The sequence below is a fragment of the Trachurus trachurus genome (genome assembly GCF_905171665.1).
Source record: "Trachurus trachurus genome assembly, chromosome: 9".
In the NCBI taxonomy this organism is placed as follows: Eukaryota; Metazoa; Chordata; class Actinopteri; order Carangiformes; family Carangidae; genus Trachurus; species Trachurus trachurus.
The window spans coordinates 25,997,143-26,024,232 of record NC_139895.1 but is presented as its reverse complement, the minus strand read 5'-3'; the positions used below and the strand labels follow the sequence as shown (position 1 = coordinate 26,024,232).

The 27,090-nt window shown below is 41.8% G+C and overlaps 1 protein-coding gene across 1 annotated transcript in view; it reads left to right on the top strand.

Annotated features, from left to right (window-relative positions):
- Positions 1-24,011, top strand: part of LOC310990744 (GDNF family receptor alpha-2-like) — a 46,801-nt gene extending 22,790 nt beyond the window's left edge. Inside the window, exons 4-8 of the mRNA XM_083978233.1 lie at positions 545-923; positions 13,643-13,755; positions 14,751-14,891; positions 18,246-18,388; positions 22,794-24,011. Coding sequence (XP_083834359.1) covers positions 545-923; positions 13,643-13,755; positions 14,751-14,891; positions 18,246-18,388; positions 22,794-22,931 — 914 coding nt within the window. The 3' untranslated portion in view covers positions 22,932-24,011. The remainder of the gene's footprint in view (positions 1-544; positions 924-13,642; positions 13,756-14,750; positions 14,892-18,245; positions 18,389-22,793) is intronic.
- The last annotated feature ends 3,079 nt before the right edge of the window (positions 24,012-27,090 follow it).

Genomic DNA, 27,090 nt, shown 5'->3' with positions numbered 1-27,090 from the left:
TAATTTGTTAGTATCCAATTTGGAATCATAGCTCAATTCATTCATTTTTCACTAAACCTCTGAAACAGACAGAATCAATAATTCAGTAAGAGTGGATTTGGGCTGCAGGCATCTCTCCAGTGGATCACTCTTGGTTGGAGATGCTGAAACATCTTCTTCATTGTTCAAGCCTAACATGCTACTCCCCAACACGATGGAGATGCAAGGATTATTGTTTTATTTGTTGATCATACTGGAGCTGAGCCTGGTGTAAACTACATAAGATTGGTAATGTTGGCTCAAGCCATCAATGAAAAGATTTTTATCCCTCTGTTGTGATTGTATTTCATCCAGGTTCTGTTTTCAAAGAATCCATTCTCAGAAATACCTGTACATAACACAAAAATACCAAAGGACTATTTCAAGTGTATCTGCCCAGACGGACGCCTCAAATTGTGTTTTTTAAGTGATTGTGAGATTGTGTTTTTAACCATAGGAACATCATCTGTGATCACCTTTGGATTCACTTAAGTCACAGATTTTTCTTCTTTGTATCCACTGTCAGGGATGCTCACAGTGGCCCCAAAAGGTTTCAACTGCCCTGATGCCGAGAGAAACTGCAACCCCTGTCTTGATGCGGCCAAAGCCTGCAACCTCAACAACAGCTGCAAGAAGCAACGCTCCACCTACATCGCTACCTGCAGCAAGGAGGACCCCAACAAGGGAGAAACGTGCAGCAAGAAGCGCTGCCACAGAGCGCTGAGGGCGTTCCTGGATCGTGTGCCCACTGAGTACAGCCACCGTCTGCTCTTTTGCCCCTGCCAGACCGAGGGCTGCGCTGAACGACGCAGGCAGACAATCGTGCCTGATTGCTCCTATAAAGATAAGGAGAAGCCCAACTGTCTGGAGCTACGGGGGGTCTGCCGCCAGGACTCCCTCTGCAGGTGAAGTAAAGGGAAAAGCTGGGGTGGGGTGGGGTGGGGTGGGGTGGGGTGGGGAGTGGGCAGTGAAGGCGATGTGTTCTATATTGGGTGTGTGCAGCGCAAGGGTTGGCAGGGCACACATTCATTTTATGGATATGCATATCCGTTATTTCGGTTTGATCGACAGATTTCTGTGTGCTGTGTATGAGATGAGCCACTGCCAAACACATTTGTATACTCATTATTGTCTTCTTATATTCATGGAAATGAGAAAAAAAGAAAATTGAATCTGTGCATCAGAGAGGGTTCCTGTTTTTGATGGCAATTTCCTTGCTCCCATAGCATCCTAAAGTTTTATATTTCTCTTGCTGTAACTTTGCCAGCAAAGTAATTAGACTTTCAGGGCAGCCATGGCTATTAGACACAGGATGAAGATGTGAGGCTAAGTTGAAGGGACAACGCTCAATTAAGCCGAGCAAAACATTAGTGGATCACTTTGGCTGCATTGGGCCTCTATTGGATTCAAGCGGCCAGATTCAATTCACACCTACCCAGCCGTGACATGTTTCCTGGTGTTAGTGCCACTGAGAGCAGGTGAAACACAGCGGTTGTACTATCAGCCAGATCAACTGTCAAGATCTTTTTACCCACTCCCTCCTCAGAAACATGTGCTCTGTCTGGCCCTCAGTAGGGTGCACATCTAACCAGCTGACGGATATATGCTCTGTGTTCATTAGTCTAATAGATTAAGGAAAAAAAGTAGTACATTTGAATAATTGTAAGCATTTAAAAGCTCATTTATGAGCCTAATGGTGTTCAACCAAACACTAGACCCTTGAAAAGTTCTTTGCTAAAAATATAACTCATGATGTGAGACTTATCAGACGGGTGACTTTCGGGCTAATTTCTCATGTCCCAGTGTGACAGATGATTAGGCAGCTGATACAATTCAGTGACATTCAGTGACGGGTTTGTAGATTTAATACACCAAGTAGCTGTCCAGCCTCAGCTGGCTTGGGAGATGATAGCACCCTCCCTGGTTCGTTACTCGCTGTAACTACCTGAAAATTAGATGCCAGACACTTCTTCCAAAAAACTACTTTCCATTTGCTCTCCTGGAATACATTTTGTGTGGGACTCACAAAGCTTTGATTTATCAACTCATATCTTGTTCACTAAAACAAATAATACGTTGTACGTGGAAACGGTCATTAAAAAGACAAATCTAAGGTTGATAACTCAGTATACCTATTTTTGTTACTTTTGGTTTTGCTCTATTTCAGATGACTGGCCAATACCACATGTCTATGTGAGGAGTAAGAATGATTTAGAGTTGCAGAATAGCTATTGGTGCACAACATTTGCTTGTGACTTACAGTATACAGTATTTCTGTGGTTCTTCCCATTCATTCAGTTTCCATGGAGGTGAGCAGCCTTTGAAGCTGAGTGTTAATGTTGAAAATCTAATTCCAAATCCAACGACTCCGTGGCTAAAGAAGGGAAAATCTATTGCCTCTCCTCCGATTTATGATTGTCTTGATAATTACCTACTTGCCTGCATTGTGTAATCTGTTTTCAGGCTGAGTTGCTTTCTTTGACCTTTAGGCCCTCAGGTGTCTGCTGTGCTCCTCCTTATTGAGAAAGATGAAATAGAACGTTAAAGCTCATTATCTGTGGCTGTGTAATGCCCCACTGAGGTCAACAGCTCGATGAGCGTGCAGCCGTGCACACACTCATACCGGTAGTATGGACACACACTGGTCTGCACACCCACCCAAAACAAAAGCCATTTCGCAGCTACATGTGCACACACACAAACACACACTTTCACACACAACCGCAGCATGAACGTGACTCTAATAATCCACTGTGTGAGTGCTGAGTTCACCTGCGGTAAGAATAAGAGCCGCCATGCAAGAGAATGTCACTACAGTGCAATTAAAGTGAGATGTCATTGGTCAGCGCTGGATTTACAATGCTCTCTGTCTGGAGATTTTATCCTTGAGGTGTCTGCAATCACCACTACCATGTGAGATATCCCTAATGTGTCCTCTACCTGTCTTTAGTGTCCTTATTGTGCTACATGATGTCATGTGTCCTGTAAGACCTTGGGAACACTAATTTGTTCATTTATTTGAAATGATAATTGGTGATTTCATTAAAGGTAGGGTTGGGGATTCTGGAAAAATGGTTCTATTAGGAAACATTTTGAAATTACACAAGTCTAAAGTCCCAGCCCCTTTCCTCAGACTTCTCTCTGAAGCCATGCCTTCACCTTTCCGCAGACGTAGGTGAAGACACCCAATACGCATTGCCAGAGCTAAACTACCGCCCACCAGACTCTGATTGTGCACGTGAGAGGAGGGAGAGAGACGGCAGCTCGATTGGGCGTAGACAGAACTAGACATGAAGGCATCTGATTGGCTTTGCTTTTTGGAGCGAAAAGCATGGATTGGTCAGAGTTTTGTCAATCCTGCAGCTGCCACAGAGCTCTGATTATTTGTGTTTCTGAACATGACATTAAGCAGCATGTTGTACTGTTAATTGACTCATCTTCAGTATGTCGTTCATGCAAATTCAATTTTAAACTTATTTGTGATTCTAATGGAGACAAAAGTTCACAGATAAGAGTTTTGGTTTGTGCAAACTTGTTGAGAAGGAATATAAAACTTAAGAAGAGCCCTCCATAAACTTTTTACTCACAGAAGTCACAACACAATCCAGAACAACACCTGAGGAAAGTTTGCTTGGCACTGTCCTTTCCTCTCAGAGAGGTGTTGATAAAAGAACGGGGAAATCATTCAGCGACAGTCCTGCCTCCCCCGGGGATTGCCTGTCTGACTCCAAAAAGGGGATACACAGCTTGCCCAAGTCTATTTCACTTTAACACAAGGGACGGGTCATATGAGGGAGAGCAGGGAATAGGACGAGGACCAGAGGGAGGGAGAGATAATGAGACAGAGAGAGACATAGAGGGAAGACATGAGACGGAGGGAGGGAGGGTCCCAGCATCGATCTGGGCAGTAAAGCTACTGCAGCGGGTTGGAGGTCAGTGGTTTGGTCACACAGCTATAGATCAGCAGACTCTGCCGGCCATCCCAAAGACAAGCTTAGCTCCCTGCAACACATTCTGATGAAGAAAAGGTCACGGCTCAAAACACGCCCAAGTCAAAATGGATTTAATATGTATACTCACCTATTTCATTATTTATTTTAGATTTAGAGAGGCCAGCAGTTCCTTGCGTTGCACTGGGAAAAATGCCTCCAAATACAACTTGCATACAACAATTTTTTTTTTTTTTTAGTTTTACCTTTAGCACGTTGGATGCCAGATTGGCTCTGATTTCACCTTTGGAGACTGTTCAGATTGTTCCAGGTGGAGCCCAGAGCTCAATCAAACAAAAAGTAAATATTTGAGAGGATTTCAAATATATACTTTTGGCTTGGGCTTAGGTGGCATATTGCACTGGAAGATTTCATTTTCCTCCTGTCTCTGTGGAGGCAATTGTTGACATACTCTGGAGATCTGGGGACTGTAGATGGACAGAGAACAAGCATTAAATGGAGCAGCACTTACTCCTTACACCTGGTTGTACTTCTGCTGCTGTTATTATGTTATTTTCTTCCATAATCCTCACAACACACATTGCTGTGTTGCTGTTTTCCTGTTCTCCCCACTTCCTCTCGTCTTTGCCTCTCCACCTTGTGTTCTCACCCTCCTTCCAATAGATCCAAAATGAATTCATATGGGACTGCTGAGTCCACAGAGTGACAATGGGCTATATTTGGATGTGCTGTTTTGGGCACCATAGACTGAGCATCTGTGTATGTTCACACACACACACACACACACACATACTGTATGCAAGCCGGGAAACTCCCTGTCCATTTCCATGTCGGTTCACACAGCTCAAGCCCAATGAAGCCTAACCCAAAGAGCATTGAGTTGTATATGTGTACCATATTGATTGTCTGAAGGATCAATGCAACACTTCTATCTTTGATTTATATCCCTTGCTCTACAGGCTCACTGGGTGCTCTTTGATTGAGTTCTTTGGCCACTGGTTTTCAAAGTGCGGAACTGAGAGACAATCGATCACTGTACAGGTAACCTGACCCAGTTTAGAAGATGTACTGTACCAGGCCGCCTTTGCTCACGGAAAACTCACAGAGTTCTACATTCCCTCTTTTTCTCACACACAGGTGTACACTCACACACACACTCATACACAGTTGGTTGTGTTGTATCTGACAACTCCAGCCTCCACTAAGGGGGAGAAGGACTGGCCCAGATGGCATTACCGTGTAGCTTCTGAAACTCTCACTTTTACTATCAGTTTTTCTCACTGTGTCTTTTTTCTCTCACTTTCTCTCACTCACACAGACACACACACTCATACTTACATGCACTTGTACTTGTGAGGACCCTCAGTGTATTCCCTGGCCACTAACCCTTCCTTCCTTAACCTCCTGTTCGCACATACGGTCAGCTCTCTGTGATATGTTGTAACTTAATGAGCAGTGAGGGCTTAATTTGCAGTAAAAAAAAAAAAAAAAAAAAAGCATGGAAATAGATTGCCAAAGAAATTAGCTACTTTGTTGAGTGTGGTTAAAGCAGACCACTAGAAAATAATTTCATAATTTTTATGTAAAACTGCAAGTATACCCAGAGCTCCAGACCCATGGGGCATCCTGCTATTTAAAATCTGTATTATATATGTGAACAAGGATCACAACTACACGCCTAGGCCCAACCCTCACTTTTAACATGGATTAATTAATTTCTCTTTTTTTTTCTCCCGTTTTATTACTTATACAGCAAAATATATTATTTAAACAATCAGCTGAGAGACACTCTGTAGAGCTGAGCAATATGAGCGGTGTGTGCTTAAAACAAAAGCCAACTGTAAAATGTATAAAATTTGAAGTGTATCTATTCCTTCATGACTGATTGACTGAAAAATGGAGCTGAAAGACATATGAAGACCTTCACACATGCTTTAATCCTCTGCTAATACAGAATAGATTAGCTTCAAACCTAAATCAAATTGTTTTCAAGATGTAAAGCCCTCAAAAGTCAGCCGCTGCTACCCAATGAAGAGTAGAGTAGATGTCCTCACATTCCACTTCCTCTTCGTCTCAAATTCAAACTGGTCCTCACACTAAGAGAAGTATGAATGCATACACACATACAACAGATACAATACTCACTTCAAAAGTTTGTGCTCAAGGTATTACCTTGCTATCAAAGCTATCAGGGTGAAGTGTCTTCTGATAGTGTAAAGCTCTGGTTTTGCAAGCAAAGCATGTGTCAATTGGTGACCTTTTCCTCATATATAGTACAGTTTTCTGCAGTGCGCGGCTTTAATCAGGCCTTAGCTTTGCTGGAGACGTGCTCAGCTTGCTGGCTACACATGAGAGCAGCAAATGGGGTTGAGAGGAGAACAGGAGAGAGAGAGAGGTAGAAGGAGGGAGGGAGGAAGGGAGGGAGAGAGGGGAAAATAAGTTGTGAGAGGGATGGTGCAGGAACTGGAAATAAAGAGTTGTGCATTTAATTCCAATACATGGATTAGTATATGCCCATTTACTTTCCCAACCATAATCTCTAAGGGAACAAGCGGAAAACTGCAGTCATTACCGACTAGGCCTCATCCTTCCCTTCAATGGGACCGTATATATTATTAATGCACACATTATCAATAGGGCTTCAGACTTACCTACAGAATGGCCGGTGTGCGGTTTTCAATGTGTCAATTAGGGCCTGCTCTTTCACTCCTCATCATTCTCACTCTGAACTTCTCTTTGTACTAAAGGAGTCTCACTGAAAGCTGCGGTAAAAAACTTTCCTGAAACTTTTGCTGCAAAGTTGTCTGATATGATATGTGACCAATAGTTTTATAATTACAGTTATGTCTCTTCTTTTCAAGGGACAGTTCATCCATTTGTTTGACGTGTACACTTTGTCTAGCGGGTGGCTGTTTGCCGTGTTCAGAGAGTATTTAGGGAGTTAAGATAACCTTGAATAATCTACTCACCCCTCTCCAAACAGACAGTACTGGGCTGTGTGGCACGCTTGATTTAGCATTAATCCCAGTGACATCACATTCAGTTGGGGGCTGTAAGATATCTGCAGCGGGTGGTGCAGACAGAAGCAGAGAGAGAAAGTGAGAAAGAGTGAGAAAGTAAAATAAACAATGAATCGCAAGCCAATTTTCTGGTCACCAAACAAGGAACATTGCAATCATGCAGAAGTAAGTGTTTCAAAGTAAGACAAAATGCGGGTTGATTTAATGAAAATGCAAGTTTAGACTGTTGCTCTCTCTTTTTTTTTACTTGGATTTTATGCTTAATAATGCAAGGGAGGTTGTGTCACCAGACAGTTTTTGTTGGTCTCAATTCTCTGCTGAGTAAGAGGGCGAAAGGTTGTGTCATGTGACAGCTAAGCTAAACTGCCTTGTGTTTTGACTGAATGCCATCTGTCCACGTTGCCCTTTTAGAGTATTGACTGGGAATCCCAATGAGTACAGTGCTGCCAAAAAAAAGAAAAAAGAGGCAGACCTCTGTCCGGGCGCATTGAAGAGAAAATAGCTGTGGGTAAAATGGACCGTCACCTCTGACCAGAGCAACAGAGAGAGTGTCTCAGGGTCACCAGCAGAAATTTAGGTGAAAAGGCCGAGCAGAATGCAGCTGCAGCCGCCTTATAAGAAGACTTGAGGGTGTTACAGTACGTCCTTTTACTGTAATCAAAATATATTCTTAGCACTCCACTCACAAGGTCGGTGCTGTATTGTTCGGCTTTACATAAAGATGATTATGATATAATCAGCCGTGCTGCACAATGCGGAAAAATCTCTCGGCATCGAAGGTAAGTAATAGAAACATATCAATGCTGCTGAAGCCAGTTGTTTGCTTTGGTATTTAACTCCTACTGACAATGGCACACAAGGCTGTTGAGTCCTATTGATTGAACTAGGGTCAAATTCCCACCATGAGTTTGCACATGAGCACTTGAGGCTGCAATGACAATCAGTTTGTGTGACAGTGACAACAGGACATTAATGAGGAGAGGAGAGGAGAGGAGAGGAGAGGAGAGGAGAGGAGAGGAGAGGAGAGGAGAGGAGAGGAGAGGAGAGGAGAGGAGAGGAGAGGAGAGGAGAGGAGAGGAGAGATAGCTATGGTCAGATGAACACAACAGACAACAAAAGAAGGCGGAGAAGGGGGGAAGGTGATGAGGGGTAAGAGCATAGCAGGGAGAAACATCTTTTGTTTTTCTCATTTGCTTCATGTAACTGCCATTATGTTGGCAGCTATTGTGTCATGCCTATTATTATGCTTTCTGTAGATGACTGAAAGATATGGTTGGTTAAAGCCTCTCCAGGCTGATGACTCTGGGAAGTGATAAGACTGAAGAGCCGTAATTTGACATTTAACAGAAATTATCATCCGTAGAAGAGCTCATATTTGTAGATGGAGCACAGAGGGGAAGTATCTAAACCAGATATGACTCTCAATAGACTGTTGTTTTAACGCAGAAAGGCAGCTATTAGAGTATTTTGGAGTCTGATAACCATTTTTCCTGCTGCTTCGCTTCCTTCATGAGAAAATGGTTTCCAAGGCTGACACTCATCTGATTTGAGTCACATTGTTTGTCAGGGGCATCAAGTGATAGGAATAAGAATCCATATAAAAAGCCATTAGTTTTCTATTACTGCCAAGCTGGATGGACAGGCACTCAGTGCTCAGCCGAATCACTGTGTTTAAAGTGTCAGGTTGGTTGAAAGAAGTCTACCTCTGTGGGGGCTCCCCTGCCACTTCCCTGGGGGCTGAGTGGCTGAAATGACCATAAAACTCTGTTGGGCTAGACAGCCTGTAATTTCAGCAGCGAGTGGCGCTTCGCCGAGGTATAATGGAAAGCCCTTGGAAGCCATGAAATGTGCTGCATCCCGGTGCTGGAACACCATTGTCTGAACACTCAGGACACCTCTCTAAACTTTAAATTACTGTTTTTAAGCCATCATTGTCTGAAAGAGCTCCGCTTCTAAAAAGAAACACGGTGCTTCTTCAGTTTCTTTAATCTTCTGTGGTCTTTGCCTTTCCTACAGAAATCTGACGTTTACATTTTTTTTACAGACCCTTTGCCCACGAGAAATAGAAAAATGGAAAGTCTGGTTCTAAAGGTTGCTTTGTATAGGCACAATAGAGTTGTTCTCTCGCCACCCTCTGTTGTATCTTTTTTATCATTTATGGCATGATTGTAGGTACAAGTGCCTCCTTTCACTGTGAACAGGAACGGATGAGAGGGCTTTGAGTGAGGAGGACAGGTGTGGAGAGGAGCAGCTTTGTATTTATGTCTGTGTGTGTGTTGTGTGTGTGTGGTTTTTTTGTGAATTAACAGCGCTGTGTATCGCTATTTGACAGTGTGTGTGTGTGTGTGTGTGTGTGTGTGTGTGTGTGTGTGTGTGTGTGTGTGTGTGTGTGTGTGTGTGTGTGTGTGTGTGTGTGTGTGTGTGTGTGTGTGTGTGCGTGTGTGTGTGTGTGTGTTTGCATCTGTCTACTTCTGTGTCACTTGCTACAGCCATGGTAGAGCAAGCATATGCCCCGTTTTCTGAAGCGAGGCTCTCGATGTGCTAGCAGCACGTCACGTCGAGAGGCTCTCCGGGTGATTTGATAGGAGGGCGGATGGAGATGGAGTTGGAGTAATGAAGTGAGTCTCAGTGGGGTTTGCTGCTGGAGGCCCAAGCTCATCACACCACGCTGGTTTCTGTGGTGAAAGACGCAGAGCGAGAGACACACACAATCAGAGAGACAGGGAGACTGTTACCTCATCACCCTATATTCCCCCCAGTCAAATCCGCTTGTCCTCGGATTCACAGTGCTGGGATGCAGCATAACTGTAAGCACATTGCAACAATAAAGTCTCTGATAGAGTGTGTTGTGGTTGCATGTACATTGCTCTCTGAGTTCTCTGAATGACAGTTTCTGTCCTGTCAAGACCAATAGATTCTGATTTTATTTATTTATTTTTGCAGAGAGACATGCAGGTTGAGGCTCAGTGTAATTACAATGCATGTCATCTAATCCAATTACTTCAGAACCTTACTTCAGAAAAAGGCACAAAATGATGAATAAGTGATCAAGTATCTGCACTGATACAGCTGCAGTGCATATTTAAAGGCATGGCACTATGTAAGTTTCTGTGAAATTAACATTCCACCTGCTGTTGTGGATGCAGCTCTCAGCACTTCTTCATTGTTGTTTTTTAACACATGGATCATGCTCATTACATGAATGCAACGTTGTGGATGAATTTGTAAAACTTTCTCACAAAATACAGTGTCATTCAATCACTTGCGAAATATGTCACATTTGTGTGAATGTAAAGCTGTATCACTTAAGCATCGAGATATTGTTATCACATCCGTTTTATTATTATTATTCAAATATTTTTTTTATTGATTTTAACATTATACACTCAAAATAACTCAATACCCCAGAGAAGAGGGGAAGCAAAATAAATGAAATGAAATGTATAAATAACAGTAATGCAATAGATATTAATACTTAATAATGATAACAGAAAATAAATGAAAAATCAGGAAAATAAAACAGATATTTTACTCAGTATCAACAACGTAGTCATACATACACACATACACCTATGCATAACTGCAGACTACAGAGTAATATATACAGAGTAATATATAAACAAAAAATAAATAAATAAATTAAAAAAAAGGGGGGGGGGGGGTTTGCTACACTATGTTAAGGGAAGTTCATCTTCAAAGTACGATAGGAATGGTTGCCAGACTTTATAATATCTATAATGCCCCGGGCAGTGTATTTTAGTTGTTCAAGTTTGAGGTGGGACATCACGTCTATGAGAGGGGGGCATGACCTTCCAACTAAGGAGTATCAGACGTCAAGCTCGCAGAGTGGAGAACACTATACAGTAGCCTCAGCCTGGTGCCTAAATATTGTTGTCTCCTGAGGGACGACCCCAAATAATGCAGTCAATGGGTTAGGACTGATAACTTTTTTACACATGTATGAAAATGTATATTTGTCCAAAATAGATCTAGTTTCGGGCAAAACCAAAACATATGACTGAGGCTAGCTGGGTCTTGCCTGCATCTGACGCAAGTTGGGTCTAAGCCAGGGTAGAGTTTGCCTAGCCTACTTGCAGATAAATGTATAGCCTGTGCAGAACCTTAAATTGCAGCAGCCCATATCGGATACAAATCGAGGAAGAGTGTACCAATGTAATTGCTGCCTGCCAGTTTATGTCTGAAATGGCGGTTCCTAATTCTTCCTCCCACTGCCTTGCTAAACGGTTAAGTGATACGACGGCAACCCTCTGGATATTATCATACAACACAGACACCAGACCTCTGTTAACTGGATCCATGGTCAGACATTCATTTATCCACGAGGGGTTGTCAAAGAAAGGTGTTTTTAACATAATTCCGCACCTGTAGATATCTAAAGAAATGTGACTGAGAGATGCTGAAGTCTTTCTTTAGCTGTTCAAAGGAAATGAAGTGCCCTTCCTTAAAAAGGTCCATCACACATTTAATTCCTCTCCTATGCCACAATTGAAAAGATGGATCTGTGAGAGATGGGGCAAATTGATGTTCGCTAGAATAGGGGAAGTGACAAGAGCTTGTTTATGCTTAAAATGAATCCTAAACTGCAACCATATCTGCAGGCAGCCAGAAATTATTGGGTTGTTCGTCCAACAACGTTTACTTAAAGGTAGTGGGGAACAAATTAAAGAGTGGAGCGAAACTGGATTACTCGAATACTGTTCCATTCGACACCGTAGTCATCATCTGATGCATCAGAGACCCAGAATATAAATTTGTGGATATTGGCCGCTCAGTAATAGTACAGAAAATTGGGTAGGGACAGCCCACCATCTCCCTTCTGTCTTTCCAAATATTCCTTCCGTATTCTGGGTACTTTTTTATTCCAGATAAAAGTAGATATGAGTTTATTTAAGTCCATAAAAAAGGATTTAGGTATAAAGACTGGTATTGCTTGGAACAGAAATAAAAGGGCATGTTAGTCATTTTTACTGAGTTGATCCTTCTGGCAAGTGACAAAGGGAGAGTTGACCATCTCTCCATGTCATGTTTAGCTTTGTTAAACATCGTTTTGAAATTGCTATCACATCCATTTTATAAGAAGTGCGATAACTGGGGGGACAATGACCAGGTAAAAACTTGACAAATTTTTCTTCCTACAGCACGAGCAAAAAAAAAAAAAAGGCAGTCACTTCATCTGTTATTATGTATGGACAGCTGCATCGGTCAAACATGCATGAATGTGAATCTGTTCGGTCAAATTAATGAAAACCAGGAAAACGTGTACTTACATACGGTAGACAGGTTTTACAGTTCATAGTAAGATGACATTAAAACACAGTTTTGAAGAAAGTCCTGCACCTTCTTCAGCAAAGTCAAAGAGAAAATGTCTGATTTTGGTATGAGCAGAAAGAAGTGGCTAACTAGGAATGGCTATAGTAGCAAAGATAAGCTAAATTAACTAAACTATATACTGTACAGAAAATGAGTGTGTTTTCCCAAAATGTCAAACGATTCCTTGAAATAGTATACCGACATCATTGGGCTTGAGATAAAGCCTGGTACTGTGGCTGGCATCTGGATGGCAGTTCTTTTCTTCATGGTAATTAAAGTGTGTCACAATTAATCTGACAATGAGGCTCTGCTGTTAAAAGTCACCCTCACAGCAACTTTTGCATAAAAAACACTGAAACAAATGGCTTTATAACAGGCTGAGAAAAGAGGGGGAGGTTATCACAGCAGCTATTATGAATGAGTCACCTCAGTTGCTGTTTGAGTTATCAGTTATCAACTTGGCCAAAAATGAGAAAGCAGTCACACGTTCGGTCAGCTGTACTTGCTAAACCTGTCTCTCTCTCTCTCTCTCCCTGTGTGTGTGTGTGTGTTGGCCAACACAGCCTGAGGTACGTTAGTGTACCTTTGAACTTAAGGCTGCAAAAAATGGTCAGACTAGATCAGAGTAAATGAGTCATGACAGAGAGGGAGAGAGAGAGAGAGTGAGAGAAAGAGAGAGAGCGCAATGTGCAATGGATTGTGATTCACTTAGTGGGCAGCTGTGATGTGAACAGTACAGACAGAGCAACTTTGCACACGCTACTCCCAATAAACCTACTTAAGTGGATTAGCAATGCCACCCTGGGGGCCTCCACAGACTTAAAGCTCTTATCACAAACACACACCGAAACAAAACATACTATTTTTATCAGTTCCCTCAGTTTGTGGGGAAATGAGTATGGGAGATAGTTAAGATGTCCGGGATAAGCATGAGAGCTACGGCCAGAAAAAGCATATGATATCATTCTCATCCCGACACTAATGCCCCTATCTTTGGGTTTATGTTGTTTGCTGTGAAGACAGTAAATGGCTAGTTGGTACCGAGGCGTGAACGAGACCTGGTTGTGATTCAGGACACCTGTTGGAGCAGCAACGAAACAGATGTTGCATATTCCTTCCCAGTTTTGATGCTGGCCACAATTGGCAGCTGCTCTTGAGTTAAAACACTGCCAAAAAATTTGAACGAAAGCTTTGAATTTGTGTATGTGTGTTTATATGCGTGTGTATGTGTGTGATCATCTCTCATATGGTTGAAGTTTATGACTGAGCCTCTGTCTCTCTCCCTCTTTCTTTCTGTGGTGTCTTTTTGTGTTTGCTGTGCAGGTCTCGGCTGGCTGATTACAAGGCAAACTGCGGGATGTCTCCACACACAGTGAGCACCTGTCCCAACCAAGACAATCACCAGGCCTGCTTGGCCTCCTACACGAGGCTCATCGGTCAGTGAAGCCAAGGCTGTAGCTGACACTCTGATGGAGTGGGAGTGTGTTTGTGAGAGAGAGAAAAAAAAAGATTGATTGAGATGGCAGGAGGCATACAGAAGTGCACATTTACCAACACATCTCACAATATTTTTCTGAAATTTCAGATACATGGTGAGATAAGGAGTGATAGTTATGGGAGACTTGAAGAAGAGGCAGTCTGACAGCAGACTGTTGTACCTTGTCTTTATCATGACAAGCAGACAGAGCAGTGAGACTCCCTTCTCCTGCTCTAATACCTCCCCCCAGCACACTGGACATCAGTCCACTACTAGAAGCAATTAGGGAACGGAGTGTTTACTTAATTAAAACACTTGATGACCATCTGTTTGCTCATAGTAAATGTTGCTCAGACAATGTGCACAGACTAGTGCGTGCATATTTTTCAATCCCAGCCCATGTTTGATAACAGCACCTTGGTCATGTTGCAGCTGTATCAGAAAGCTCACAGAGCTCTGAATGCAAATGCACACGAAATACCATTTTTAGCACCGTGGTTGCTGAAGTGTCCATATATTTCAGTATCAGTCAGAGCCTCCCCACCATGTGTCATACATCATGCAGTATGAAGTGATGATATACTATAGTGCTTCCTGGATTTCTCTAGAAAATGCGACACAAAGTGAATCTAACGCCCCTGACTCCATCTGAAAGCATCAACACAGCAAAGTAAAATGTTTTAGTACAACAGTGCTGTATCCAAACAAGCAGACATACTTCCTAAAGCACCTACTTTGCAAAAAATATGCATAACATAATGGCCTCTTTACATCTAAAATTAACCATTACAGAATACTTCACCTTCCAATTCCCATGACTAACATCTTGTTGTCTATTTTATATACTATTTGCAATAAATGTAGTCCATTATTGTCCATTAGTGACCCATAACTGTTTGTCCTAATGTGCGTGTTTGCGTCTGTGTTTGTGTGTGTGTGTCCATGCCCTCACAGGGACCGAAATGACTCCCAACTATGTCGACAGCAGCTTCTCCAACTGGACCATCTCCCCATGGTGCACCTGTAAGGGCAGTGGAAACCAAGAGGAGGAATGTCTGAACTTCCTGCGGCACTTCACTGAAAACACATGCCTAAGTGAGCCACCCGGACACTCTGACGTCTCTGCATGCATCTGTTTTGTAGCTGACTGAGGATTACAGCATGTGATATTGATAAGACCACAAGTCTGGGATGCAGGTGTTTCTCCTGCTGCCATGTAAGGGTAGAGTGAGCCATGAACTTCGATCTAATGCAACTTTAATAGTTTCATGTCAGACTCTGTCTTTCAGTGTTATTGAGCTCTCCTGTCAGGTAACTGTGGATGTGATGTTGTCGAGCGGTGGATCGTGGTCAGCAGGGACTAAATAAGGAGGAGAATGGGGGGTGGTGCTGGAGGTGAAGGGCAGCAGCCACTTTAGACATCCAAGTAATAAAAGGTCAAAAGAAAATTAAGTTAATTTAAATTTTAATTAAGTAATTTAATTCAAATTGAACTGAAAATAATTTATAATTTATTTTATTTGGTTATTACAAAGGGAGAAATACAGCCGATGGATGGATGGATGGATGGATGGATGGATGGATGGATGGATGGATGGATGGATGGATGGATGGATGGATGGATGGATGGATGGATGGATGGATGGATGGATAGATGGATGGATGGATGGATGGATGGATGGATGGATGGATGGATGGATGGATGGATGGATGGATGGATGGATGGATGGATGAACTGATGGATGGATGGATGGATGGATGGATGGATGGATGGATAGACCGATGGATGGATGTTCTGATGGAAATTTGCACGCCGCATAGTTTGATACAGCTTATCCAAGGACACTCCTTTTCCCACTGATTAAGTTGAAATTAAATGTTCTCACTTCCTCAGAAACGAGTAATTTCTTATCACTTCTCATCCCTCCTTTGGGCAAGATCTGCCCAGACTTTAATACAAAAGAAACCATTTGCATGTCATTTTCACATTCAATCTAAGAGAGTTAAAGGGCTTATCCCTTACGGCGGAAAAATGTCATGAAAATGGAAAGATCTAGCACAAATGAAATAATAGGGGGAGCTAAAATACATTTCATCTGTACATCTAATGCATAACACACTGGATGCAGCATGACAGAGTGGTTACCTCAAACATCCTCATGCTTTTTTCACTGAGAAGTAAAATACAGAGAGATACCTCCTTGCTATGCCGGAGCGAGCAGTGTCATCAGCGCTACAAGACACCGTTGCCTTTAACATGTTCCATTGTGTGGATAATGCTTTCAGACCATTTCAATAGATTGCCGGGGTACCGTTTTAGCTGAGTGTGCAGGATGAGGGATGAGGCTGGGAGCTGAGGAGGCGTCTTGAAAAATAACACAAAATGCAGCATCTCCTCTCTGCAGTCAAGGGGAACAGGCGATAAACTTTCGACACACCAGGGAGGAGAATGTACACAAAAACACACATATACATAGATATGAGCGTGTGTATGTACAGTATGTCTTTTAGCCCCTCATGACCCCCATCTTTTCGCTCACGCTGTTTCTGCAGAGTGAATCATTTCTTACACTGATCGACAAACCAAAGCATTACTGCAAATGAAAACCATGTGGTAGACAAATAATTTACTATCTACACCTCTTCCCCACTTTACCTTACAAGTTCAAGAAAAAGGAAAAATCCAGCAGAAGAACAATTTCAGAATACAATGTTTGGCTAAAATATGTGGGCAAGGCGGCAGAAAAACATTCCAGGATGTTAAAATATTAGTCTAAACATAACCTCGAGTTCCTCCTCCCTCAGCCTTCTTCTCCTTGTTCTCTCCCCCTTTATCTATTACTCTGTCTGTCCCTGCAGGTAGGCCAATGCAGGCTATGCCCAGGGGTTAAAGGAAAACTTATCCAGAGTCATTAAAAAATTGAATTGCTATTGGCAATGAGCTTAATCACTCGCTGGAACATTTGGGCGCAGTAAAACATCCTGTGTGGAGGCCCTCCAGCCAACTAGTTTGATTTATGACTTTATTCCCCCATCTTACAGCATCTGTAGGGGGATAGCTTGCTATAGCCGACCCTGACAAACAGATGCGTAACATCGCATGTCTCAGCAGTGCTTCACCAGCTCCTCACTGCAAGGATTAAAGTTGCTAGGCTTCACTCTCACAGTTCTTTCTCTGCTTTTATTTTCCAGCAGCAGCCCAAACACCAGTGTTGAACAGAATGAGAAACATGAAGGATGCTTTTGTATGTGTTAAGTGTGCAGGTGTCTGTGTGTGCACCTTTGTGTGTGATTTGCTGTACAGTATATACACTGGTGTGTGTGCACGCGCAACACTGTGTAGGCGGACAGAGGATGTGACAGACAAATCTATGTGGCCATGCGCTAGGATTACTAAAGACTGTGTGTGTGTCCATCTGATTATGCATGTGTGCTCCACAAGTATCCTATCTGTCCTTTGTGTGGTGGTAGGGAAATGCCATTTCTCCTTTGTTTGGGAATGTTTTGAATTTGATCAGTAACATAAATCTATTCAAAGTCATCTCTGCATGCTGACCTTATAATGGAGGTGGTTGCCAAGCAATTACATGCCTTGCCTTCTCTCTGGCTGAACAAAGAGAAACAAGCCTCATGTTTTAAACGGATGAGCAGTGAAAAGGTACTCAGCCCCTATTTTACCATATCTAGCTGAAAAGCTGACTGAACAGGGAGTTATCACATTTTTGCAGAGACTCACACATGCACTTAGACGCAAAATTATGCACACACATACAGTGCATCTGCAGGCAGACACACAAACTCTTGTGTGCATTGACGAGCTCCAGTCGTCTGTTTGAGCTGATTGATTTGCTACTTTTAAAAGATTCCATTTCTAAGTGCACTACTGCCGGCAAACATCATCAGCACAAGCACAGATATAATGCCACTGTTTGGTCAGCTGGTTGCAAATTGACAGCGGTTGTTGCAACATGAAAGTTTTTTCTGTGAGGAGTTCAGGGCATGAACCAAAGTTGTTTGCATTTGGTACATGTGTGTCACCACAGGATTCACTGGGATAATTAGTAGCTAAATTGATAACATGAACATGTTTGACAGTCGACAAGAAGGTGCAAATTAAGTTGTTAAACAAATAACAGCTTTAGTATTTTGTGAGCCAGTTAGATCTTCAGCAGCCTCCCCGGTGACTGATTTCACTAACAATCCTCTGATTGCTGCTTGTGATTAGTTTGGCGTACAACTCTTCATCTTACTGCCTGAGAAAAAAAGAGTGCCTTTCCATACTGGTTTCACTCCTTCCTTCCTCAATCCCTCTCTGCCCTCCCTCGTTCCCTTGGTTGCCAAAGATTGGGCAGGGGACCAAGAAGTTGACTTAGAGCTGTCTGTCTGCTCGCTGGCTTCTTGCTGGGATGGTAGTCAAAAACAAATGACTTTATATCTCTGTCCCTGCAGGAAATGCCATTCAGGCCTTTGGTTATGGGTTAGACAACACGCCGAACAAAAGTGTTACTGTCCCCGGCACCTCAGCGATGACGAAGACAGGGTGGGACTGGACAACGGGAACCTCAGAACCTCCATTTCACACCATCCCAAAGGTAATAGGTTTGCACTGATTGTTGCATTGCATGTGATATTACAAATGTTAAATTTATATGCAAAAATGTAATGCGGAGTCATTATTTCCTGGCTGCTTGTCAATCAGGTAGGCTTTTTGAATTAAGGGTGTTAATCCTGGAGTCTATTATGCGATATATAGGTCAACCCATTGTGTGAAATTTAAACAGATATGATTTGTTGCAGCGCAAATATATCCATACGTGTTCAGCAGTTTCCAGCAACTTCTTTGCATAAATTTGTGAAAATGGACCTATTACAAGAAGAACCAAAAACACTCATCCACTCAGCTTCCATGAAACGAGGATTTCGTACAGTGGCAAAATCATAAAGCTCAATACTCTGCACCATTCACATTCACATCACATTCAATCTCTATGCTTGTTAAAGCAATTGGCACATCAGAACAGACGCTTTACGATAAGATAGTTTATGCTACACCCAAGATGATGACATTTGGTTGAAATATTATATTTCTCTAGCACACAATGAAATAGTGAAAGGAAAGGGGGTTGGGGGTTTTAATCTGGATTAGAGGTTCTAAAATACTGGCCCAGGGCCTGTTCTCTGCTGAATGCCGTCTACTCTGAAGACTGCAGTCAACTCTGCTGTAACGGGGTTCACCGTCTGGAGAAGAAAAACATCACTCTTTGCTGTGCTGCAAGAATGCATATGTGTTTGTCTTTTAATAAAACTGTACTTCATTTTCTCTTCAGAAAAAATATGAAAATGACAGAATGATATTGTCCACCAAAGTCTAGCTCTCCCCCACTGTCTCCCTCGAACAAGACAAAACATTTCACACTGCACACTGGCCCGACAAAGGGTTTCTCTTGTTTCACTTTATTATTCTTTTTTTTATCTAACTGTTGAGTTTCATTAGTTTTCTCAATGAAATATTGTTCTGCTTTACAGATGTATTTTAGATGTGCCATGCAGCCTTCTGGTGTAAAACTAATGATGTTTTTCACCTTTGCAGGAGACCCAGTTACCAAGCTTGGCTGAATTAGACACTGTAGAATGAAACTGTACTCTGTAAAAACCTTCAGCTGCTGCCACCACTGCTGCTGTTGCTATTGTTGATCTTTTGTTAATGTCGGGGTTTTTTGGGGGGATTTTTTTTGTGTGTGACTTTTACAAATACACACAAACTCCCACCAGCGTGCAATGTTTATGGATGCAAATTAGCATGCTGAATGAATGACTAGCATTAAGACATCTATTTTGAGTAATTCCAGGGGCTTTCACAGCCATTAAATGGTCACATTGCACCTGAGTCATGCAGTATTGTCCTTTATGCAGAAACCCTCATTGTTGTGAAGACAGCAAATTAAAACCTTAAAAATGTTGCAAAGAGGAGAATTAATGAACAAGCTCCACTGATAACAATTACAGTGTGTGCGGTAGTAAAGGTATTGGAGAGAGAGGGGGGGGGGGGGGGTGGCATGGCATGGAGAGAATGGATGGTGGAGGAGCTTTCGCCAAGGGTTCTGTGTGTGTCGGTATTGATGCACCGCTCTTTGCCTGTCTCACTGCAGCGTGGTGTTTAATTTATTGTAAAAATGGTAATTAGGAAACAATAAGACGTGTGATTACTCAAGCAGGAAGTTTATAATTAGAGAGGGAGCTGTTAGGGACATTTTGGGCGGCCCTGTGTTCTCAGACAACTATGCCTGGCAATTAAAACTTGTCAAACTTCCATGGCAGATAAATTGGGGGAGTGTTGTTATGGTATGAGTCCTCTTGGCACAAGACTGACTGTCCAATGCTGTAAATCTCAAGGCAGCCAGCGCACGCCCCATAGTAACACATACACGCACATGTGCAGGAGCACGTGTACAAACAGCCTGCGTAACAGAATATATTAGGTTTTTGATGGATGGATGAATGCCAAACAACCATGACATCAAGGGACACCCTATAATATAAAGCAGAGTTGGAGAATAGTGTGAATCTACAGTCTGTGACTAAGCCTGTTCATGTCAGTCATACGGCTGTCTTATAGACTATAGAGTATTTTCAGCTAATTTAGATGCTAATTATTCAAAATGTCACTGTCAGTGGTTGTGGGCTTTATCCCATGCTCAGCGAGTAAACATATGGGCTGAGGCTTGGTCCTTGGAGCATTGTAAGTCAGAGGGGTAGCCATCACAAGTCCTGCCTTGTTTATACTGAGAAAAACAATTGCTTTTCCCATATACTAATGTGTTTCTGAGGAGTTTGATGAAGTAAATGGTAAATTCCCAATGATGTATTTGTTATATTCCCAGGGTCAGTGCAGGTCTCACAGATAAGATGGATTTTGTGTGTCTTATAATTGTAATCCTGATTTGAATTTAAATGCCCTAGCTGAACAGATTCTTGAACAGGGAGATGTTTAAATTGAAGTATCCGTTTCTATTGCGTTCGGTTTCGTTTACAATGTGATATAAACCAACTTGTCTTTGTGAAAATCCCCTCGCTAACCCCAGCCATTGGGAAGCTGGTGTTGTCTGTGTTCCCATGTAACACTGTCGTGTTGATTTTCAGCTCAATTGAATGCAATTGATTGTGGACAGAAACTACGTAACTCGGGGTTATTCAATAGTTAGCCTTGGGAGAAGCAGCCCTACTGCACTGTAAATTTGACAATACTGATCAATAATGAAAATGCACATGCATGCACAGTTACCTGAGTTACACGAGCAAGTGTGATCCACTCTTATCAGGGGCTTAAATGCGTAAATACTTTTGAATGTTTTCCATCATTTCTCTCTCTCTCTGTACACTGCGCGGGCAGATGATAGCCTGTTTTTGCGCACAGGTATTTCTGTATTCCATCATGGTGCATGTGTTTGTGCTTTTAGCCACTTGTTTATGTGTATGTGCACTGTCTCTGAAGCCTGAGTGTATGTGTGGATATTGGCTGCAGTCAGAGATCTGGACTCATGTCAACAGGCTGCTGCCACACATCACTGCCCTTGCTAATTAATTGGCTTTTAGTCGCGGATGTGTTTGGTGCATTGTCAAGCTACCCATAGCCCCCACCACCCTCACTACCCCCCCCCCCCTTTTTTTGGCAACTGTCACTTAACCATTTCTTTGCAGTGCAGAATAAAAATGCACAAGCCCAGGTACTGTGATAATGGTAGCTATTTTGGACACCCTTTCTTTCTCTCCCTTACTCCCCCTTCTTCCATCTCTCTTACAGGAAAAAATATGCCTGTCTTGTTGATATAATTCAACACTATTTTCTTGTTTCATTATCATTTTTTTCATGCCTTTCCTTGTTCTGTTGGTAGATGAGGTGCTGGTAGATAACATCTGAGTAGATATTTTTTCTATGTACAGGGAAATGGACCAAAGTGCAATCTCTGCAAAGGTTGCAATGGTGAAAATAAGGTGAGAGGATGGTGGAGGAGGAAGACGAGGAGGAGGAGTAGGAGGAGGAGAAGAAGAAAGTGTTTCATGTTCCTTATGATGTGCCTCTGTATTGCTGTGCGGGGCTGAAAATGGTGCCTCTGCAAATTGAGTGAGACTATTTAACTTGGAGGCAAATGGTTATGCTTTGTGTTACAAGAACCTGAGCAAATGTAAAAAGTATTCAAGATGCTAACAGCTGTATGGAGAAGCACAGAAGATCATTGTCGTGTCAGGGTAACAGGGGGTTGGGGGGTGGGAGGGGTGGGGTTAATATCTGGTCTGATGTCCTCCCTCTCTGCTATACTGTAAACATTGTAGTAAACTACATGGCTTTTTTGCACACGGTAGGCCTACATAAGTGTATTTACTCATGTGCATAAACACTGTAGTGTTTTGTTTGTCTGCAGTCAAACTGCGTACAAGGGATCTTTGTGACTGTTGTGTTCGGCCACTACTAGCTGTAATTTATTCCTTATGAAATATTGAAAGAAATACACAGCCGCTGCTGGCTTCTGTTGTGTGTGTTTGGCTTCATGGCATGTTTTTCTTGTAAATAAAGTCTGTAATGATAGCTTTAAAAACTGTTTAGAGACTTGCTGGCTCAACCTGAAAGAGTTTAAGAAAAAAGTACTCACAAGAAGCTTTCCTTTGTTGCCAACTTGTTTAAGAAGCAGAGAGCATACTAAGCAGCAGGGGCTTGAAATATGCTTCACATATCAAAACATTTGGTGGATCAAACACTTACTGTTCATGCCAACTTGTGTCTGCCATGGATACATGTAATTTTCCTGTTTTACTCTGACTTTCTGACTAGTGTTTCCTTTTTTCTCCTCTACTTTGACCCCGTCCTGTCTAACCCCCCTGCTGTCTCCTCCTCCACCTCGCCCCCTTTCAAATGCCAGCACAAGAAAGGAGCATGAGTGTCTGAGTCATGTCTAACCTTTACACATCTCTCTCCCTCTGTGTGTCCCTCAATCTGCCCAGTATCCTGAACCAAGAGGCGGTGTCCTGGGCAAAACCCCAGGTCTGCCAGAGGATCACTCTACCTGTCTGTGTGCCAACATCTGGGCTCTGCTTCCCGGCCTGGCTTTGGCTCTGGTCCTGGCCCAGCATGCCTTATAGAAGTGCCAGGAGGAGAGAAAAGAGGTCATCCACCCACAAGCTGATCCCAAAAGCAGAAGGTGTTATTTCTGAGACTGATATTAAGAAGGCTGAATCTCTGGGCAGTTGACATAAATGGCATTTATGAAAGAGGAAAAACAAACAGAGGTGGAAAATGTTGAAATTTTTGCAAACTGTGAATTTGTTGTTCATTTAATGTATTGTTAGAGTGGACCACAACTGTGAAGGAGTACACGGCTTTAAACAGGACCCTTGATAAGAGAGGCCACAATGGCCATTCTCTGGGAACGACTCTGGCTCTGGCTGAGACACCAAAACCTGGAGGACTGAAGCTGATCATGTCAAAAGACTCCTGTACTTTTCTCACCAAAGGAGGAAGAGAGGGAATGAACAACATAATTAAAAGGAGACAGGATTGACAGAAAAGAAATTGTTGCGGCGATAAAAGGAATGAGCATGAAGTAAATGGGGTAGAGTGAGAGTGAAAAGAGAAAGAGAGACATATTTCTGCTATCAGTCACTCTTTTTTTTTTTTGTCTTGAATTTGTTCTCGACTTAATCTTCTCTTGGATGAGCAGACCACAAATTTAGGGGCGGGGATGGGGGATGATTACATTCTGTCTCTTCAACACTAGTGTAAAATCTAAACTGTAAAGCCTACTCAGTGTTCTAAGTGTTGGTATAGTATTCGTGACCATAATCAATCTACCGTACGGCTCTTTCATTTGGGTGCTACAGTATACTTTTTCAGCAAGCGGCGAAAAAGAACTAAAGACGACGACGTTAACAGTAAATGGTTCTTTGGTCATTTGAGATGTTGTTGTTGATGACTGTGGGTGTTCGTCATATGTCCACCTGCACATGTGTATAATTCTGTCTTTATGTATATAAACAACGATTTTCTTTCATTCAGCCTAATGATATCTACAGGAACTTGAGTGGACATTACTGTACTGTATGCTAAGATGGCTCTGTATTGAGTATTGGTACTAATGAAAGGCCTTCATTATCTGCATTTATATTTGTCTATAAAGGTTTGATCACAAAGAATGTATACAGGGATGAGATTAAATGAGCTGAAACTGCTTGGAAAGCCATAACCTGTGTCTGAGTATCATCCTGTGTTCACAGAGTGTGTTTGAGCAATTATTACAACGTGCGTGTGTGTCCATGTTTACATGCAGAAGTAAATAAGCTTGTGAGGAGCATGTTAAATTGCCTGTGTGAGGCTTCATATTCTCTCCCAGAGAGCAGGGCAGAGGCTATGATGTATTGTTTAATTGCAGGGTGTTGCAGAGTAAGACCACCAGTTTTTCAGTGTGCTTGAATATGTAATTTTCAGCTCTATTGTTCCTCATTTAGTAACTCAGTATTTTCAAAGGTGCAACATACTAGAAATGTCCTTAATCCACACACAGTATAGGCTCTATACTGGATACTGTTTGGCCATATTTATAGACCACATTGTTTAAAAAATGTGAACCTGCACATTAAGTTAGCAAAAACAATGGTTAAAAATGCAGACATTCTTTTCTTGCTGATGGTTAAATAAGAGGAATTGTAAGCTCAATATCTGGGTTTGCTAAGATTAATTAATTAACACGTAATGACTTGTTTGTTTAGTTGGCAAAATATGAATAGTAAAACTAGAAGGGATTCAGCAAATCAGTGTCATATTTTGAGAGTCATTCAGTATAACACATCCAATTTCACATTCAATTGAACCACATGTATCTGTAAAATATCATATTCATTCTGCACTGTGGTAGGAAGGATATTGGACAATATATGACTGTATTTATAGACTGCGAATTATATTTCGTCAATGATGTATTGCTTCTCTTTTCAAACTATAAACTCTCTGACATATGCTGAAGAAATGTAGAAACTTGTCATTCGCTTGTGGATGAAAGATGTATTTTTGTATGTTTATGCATACATCATGTCTTTTTTGCTTGCAAAGAACTTACACAGAGTGTTAGCTCACAATCAGTATTTCCATTGAAATGTTTATGTCTTCAGGCGGCACATCAACTTTAGTGTTGTGCCACATAAATACATGTTTCTGAACCAAACAGTTTTATGTTACCAGCTGATTTTAAAAAATGGTTTACAAGTTGTCAGCAGGGAGAGAAGGAAAATGAAACCTTACTCGCTGTGTTATTGTTAACTGTGACTGCACCATATACAGTGAGGTCAGGTCGGTTGGAAATTACAATGATTTCCGAAACGGGTGGGTTTGCTGCTCTGGGTCTGTGACAACATAAAAAATGTCACACATTTGTATAAAAAATATTTATCATTTTAACTTGTGAGCTCCAATTTCATCACATGTGAACAGTAACACCATGTTTGATGTTTTTGATCAGTCTTGTTATTGTTTTGCATGTCATAAGATTTGGTGACTGTAAGAAGTTTAGGGATTTTTCATAGCAAATAATTATTCACCATTTCAGACTAACAAATTATTTAAGAGGTAAAATAAATTACACAGAACATATCAGTAATTTGTGCTTGCATTCAGAGGTAAGTCAAGAATCCACACATATTGTGGGCATCTCCGTTTATTATCAGACACTGTTCTCTGCAGTGCTGCAGTCCTTTGAATTACAGCTGGTGTAATCTGGAAAAGTTTGCTCCTGTAAATTACTTTCAAAGTACAATATACATGGTTCAGAGATGAGTTAAAAATAAAACAGATAAAAGGGTGGTGTGCAAAACAGCCCATTTTAAACAAATCTATTTAATCATCCATCTCAAACTAAATATTTACACGATTAACAGTAAATATCCGGCTCTGCTTTTGAGAGTGAAAAGTTTGGTATCTTACATCAACATTACACAAGTTCAGAGGAAGGAATCCATCAAAGATGAATCAGAGCTGTCAATTCTCCAGCAAGAACAGTCCAACTAGTCCATAATGTAATACAGTTATAATATAGTGCAGGCTCACAGATACAACCTGGTGCTTAAGATGTTGTCTCCCACCCAGTCCTGGACTCTTTTCATAGAATGGAAATCTCATTATCTTTATACCCCTACATTCTCAAATTACATTACAGACATAGCATATTTGAGCTTGCATTGGCAATTTGTGTTTGTCCAGTTTGACACTTGGGCTCTCTTTTACCTGCAGACATTTACACCTTAATGTATTTTACATTATGCCTAAATAATTCAGAGTTCAGTAGTGTCTACAGCAGGGTTATTATTATGGGAGAAGCTAAACTGCAAACAGACTCCTGCACTTGTACCAGGGTGATAACAAGAATCTGCTGATGTTTCTGGGGTATGTTCTGTGAGAAGTCACTGACTGACACTTCATGTTCAACCCCTTTGACAACATAAAATGCCTCTTGTGTGTGCAAAGCAAATGCACTGCATGCCATAAATATGAATTATACAATTTAGTGAATTTACCTGTTAGTGCTATTTTGTGTCCCATAAATATCACAGGAGAGTTTATAGTTTACTCGCTCAATCAGATAATTTACAGCTAAAAGCTCTCTGTTTTTCCAGTTTATGCGGCTGTCACCAGAACAATACTGTCTCAACGTTCCTGCCTATTAATCAAACTTTGGTCCGTTTGTTGCTTACTTTTCAGAAAAATAGATGACGCACTATGAGCGATTGTATAGTCAGCTTCCTGTAAAGGCGATCAAAACGGGCGGATAAATTAAGAGTTTTGACATGTAGAAAATGCAAATAAACTGATCAAAATTCAAACCTCCCCTCTCTCCACATCCCCCTCCCTGGAGTGGGTCTGAATTTGTGATGGAAAAAGACAGCAGATCAGCAGTTCTTACACAGCTTAAATGAATGTATATGCAGGAGACCTACACTACACACAGCACAATTTAGAGTGGTATCAGGGACTTTATTACCTGTGCAGGGGCACAGTTGTGGGACAAGTTGAAAAGCACAGAATAAAGTGCTTTTATAGGGGGAGAAGTGAGCTGTGGCAGCTGCTTTTGAATGTTAGATGTAAAGCCAAAATGATATGGTTATCTGTCTGCATGAGCATAATTTAAGCTTCTGAGACAGCAGTGCGTAGGACATGTGTCTGTGTGTGTAGAACAAAGTGCTCAGCTGCACAACTTTAAAGCACGACAAACCATTTGCTGAGTTGTGGGGGCGCTGCTTTTGTCCCCGTGCCCTT